A 1,439-nucleotide genomic window follows, 5' to 3' on the forward strand; every position below is an offset into this window, starting at 1 on the left:
AAAAATTTCAATATAAAGTTAATATCTTCGTTCACATCTCGTACTCCTATATGCATATACGTACAAGTATTAATTAATAATCTGATGATATAACATATATAATCGCTGAATGGTTAGTCACCTGTTCAACACTCATCAGGGACGTGTGTTAATATTAGCGTTAATATTACACCGCCATGGATGGATGCAACTTCTATTTTCGCGTTTATTCCTTGCTTTCTTTTATGAACTCCTTAACGAATGTATAAATAAATGCTATACAAGTCCATCGTTTCAAGTCGTATATCCGGTATGGACAATTTAGATACTTGAGCATTCGTTGTCTTTTTTTTCTTCACAATCCTTCCTTCCAGCGAGTCCTACGAATATCCCTGATGACGGATTAGCCGCGCCGTCGTCCGTCAGGACGCGGGCCGGTACGCTGGAGCGAGCTTATCCCACTTGGTATCCGATGTAGCGTGAACCTGAAGGTCGGTATCTTACGCAGGCCATTAAGAACAATGCCGCGATTTATATTGGGCTACTTACGAGGCTCGCGGCCTCGTGCACGTTACGGTACGTTAATCGAGGGCTTGAAACCTGGTTACCGCCCTGTAGATTGACTAATCCGGATCGGATATCGGATGTCGCGGAGGAGGAACGGTCATCGAGGTTTTTACGAGAGGAAGCTTATCTCATGCCGAGCCCGATGCCGGCTCCACCTTGAGCGTTGGACGTCCTCTGCTCCATGGTGATGTACTGCCTGATGAGACGGGAGATCTCGTGGGCCTGCTCCGTCTGCAGCCTGGTGATACGCTGCTGCATCAGATTGCCGCACTTCATGTCGAGGTAGAGCGTGCCCTCCTCGGACTTGACCTTCCTCGTGGAGATCACCTCGGAGTAGGGGTAATGGTACAGTGTCTCCTGGAAAAGAAAGACCAATTTAAATTACACGCAGGGAGAAACGATGCCGTGAGAAGATAGAAACTATAGAAGACTATATACACTTACGTGCGTGATCAGATCTATGAAGTGCACTCCGTGTCGATTGAGAGCGAGAATGTGGTCGGCGCCCTTTTCCTTGCCCTCGGGCACCCTCTTCACCGCGAAGAAACTCGAGCCGAAAAGCGGCCACTTGGACAATATTTCTGAAGAAAGAGAGAAAACGCATGCGTGTACTGCATTTAATCCATTCCGTCCGAAGACAATTAATTTTTGTCATTTTGCCAAGCAACAATTTGTGTAAACTGTTATTGTTTGAGTTCTCGCTTGTATATTAGAGATATTAAAGCAAATGTTTGGGAGGTGGAAACGCCTTTTATCATTTTTATATGCGGTGTGTATGAAAAACAATTTTTAAATCGTAAAATAGTGCTAGTACGCGCGGGAGCCGGCATTCCCGCATTTCCCGCGAGCACGGCTAATTGGGCCGTGCTGTCACTAGGCGGCTGACACGCGAG

General features: G+C 46.4%; 1 protein-coding gene and 1 long non-coding RNA gene across 2 annotated transcripts; one reads left to right on the forward strand and one right to left on the reverse strand.

Annotated features, from left to right (window-relative positions):
* LOC105461437 lies at positions 1-1,212 on the reverse strand. The gene is made up of 2 exons (XM_011707931.1): positions 991-1,212; positions 1-903 (listed from the first exon to the last, which is right to left on the reverse strand). Exons 1-2 carry the CDS (start codon positions 1,199-1,201, stop codon positions 656-658), a joined length of 459 nt encoding a protein of 152 aa, XP_011706233.1. The 5' UTR covers positions 1,202-1,212; the 3' UTR covers positions 1-655.
* LOC105461436 lies at positions 767-1,291 on the forward strand. Its single transcript, XR_975937.1, has 2 exons — positions 767-828; positions 938-1,291. It is a non-coding gene; the product is annotated as an uncharacterized LOC105461436 (long non-coding RNA).
* The last annotated feature ends 148 nt before the right edge of the window (positions 1,292-1,439 follow it).

The sequence above is a fragment of the Wasmannia auropunctata genome, unplaced genomic scaffold (assembly GCF_000956235.1).
Source record: "Wasmannia auropunctata unplaced genomic scaffold, wasmannia.A_1.0 LD288677.1, whole genome shotgun sequence".
NCBI lineage: Eukaryota > Metazoa > Arthropoda > Insecta > Hymenoptera > Formicidae > Wasmannia > Wasmannia auropunctata.

Excerpts from the sequence above, each read along its gene's own strand:
- LOC105461437 (XM_011707931.1), bottom strand. The coding sequence starts at position 1,201 with ATGACAAAAATTAATTGTCTTCGGACGGAATGGATTAAATGCAGTACA. Across the intron at positions 904-990 it reads TCATAGATCTGATCACGCAC|GAGACACTGTACCATTACCC; the intron begins GTAAGTGTATAT and ends TTTCTTTTCCAG.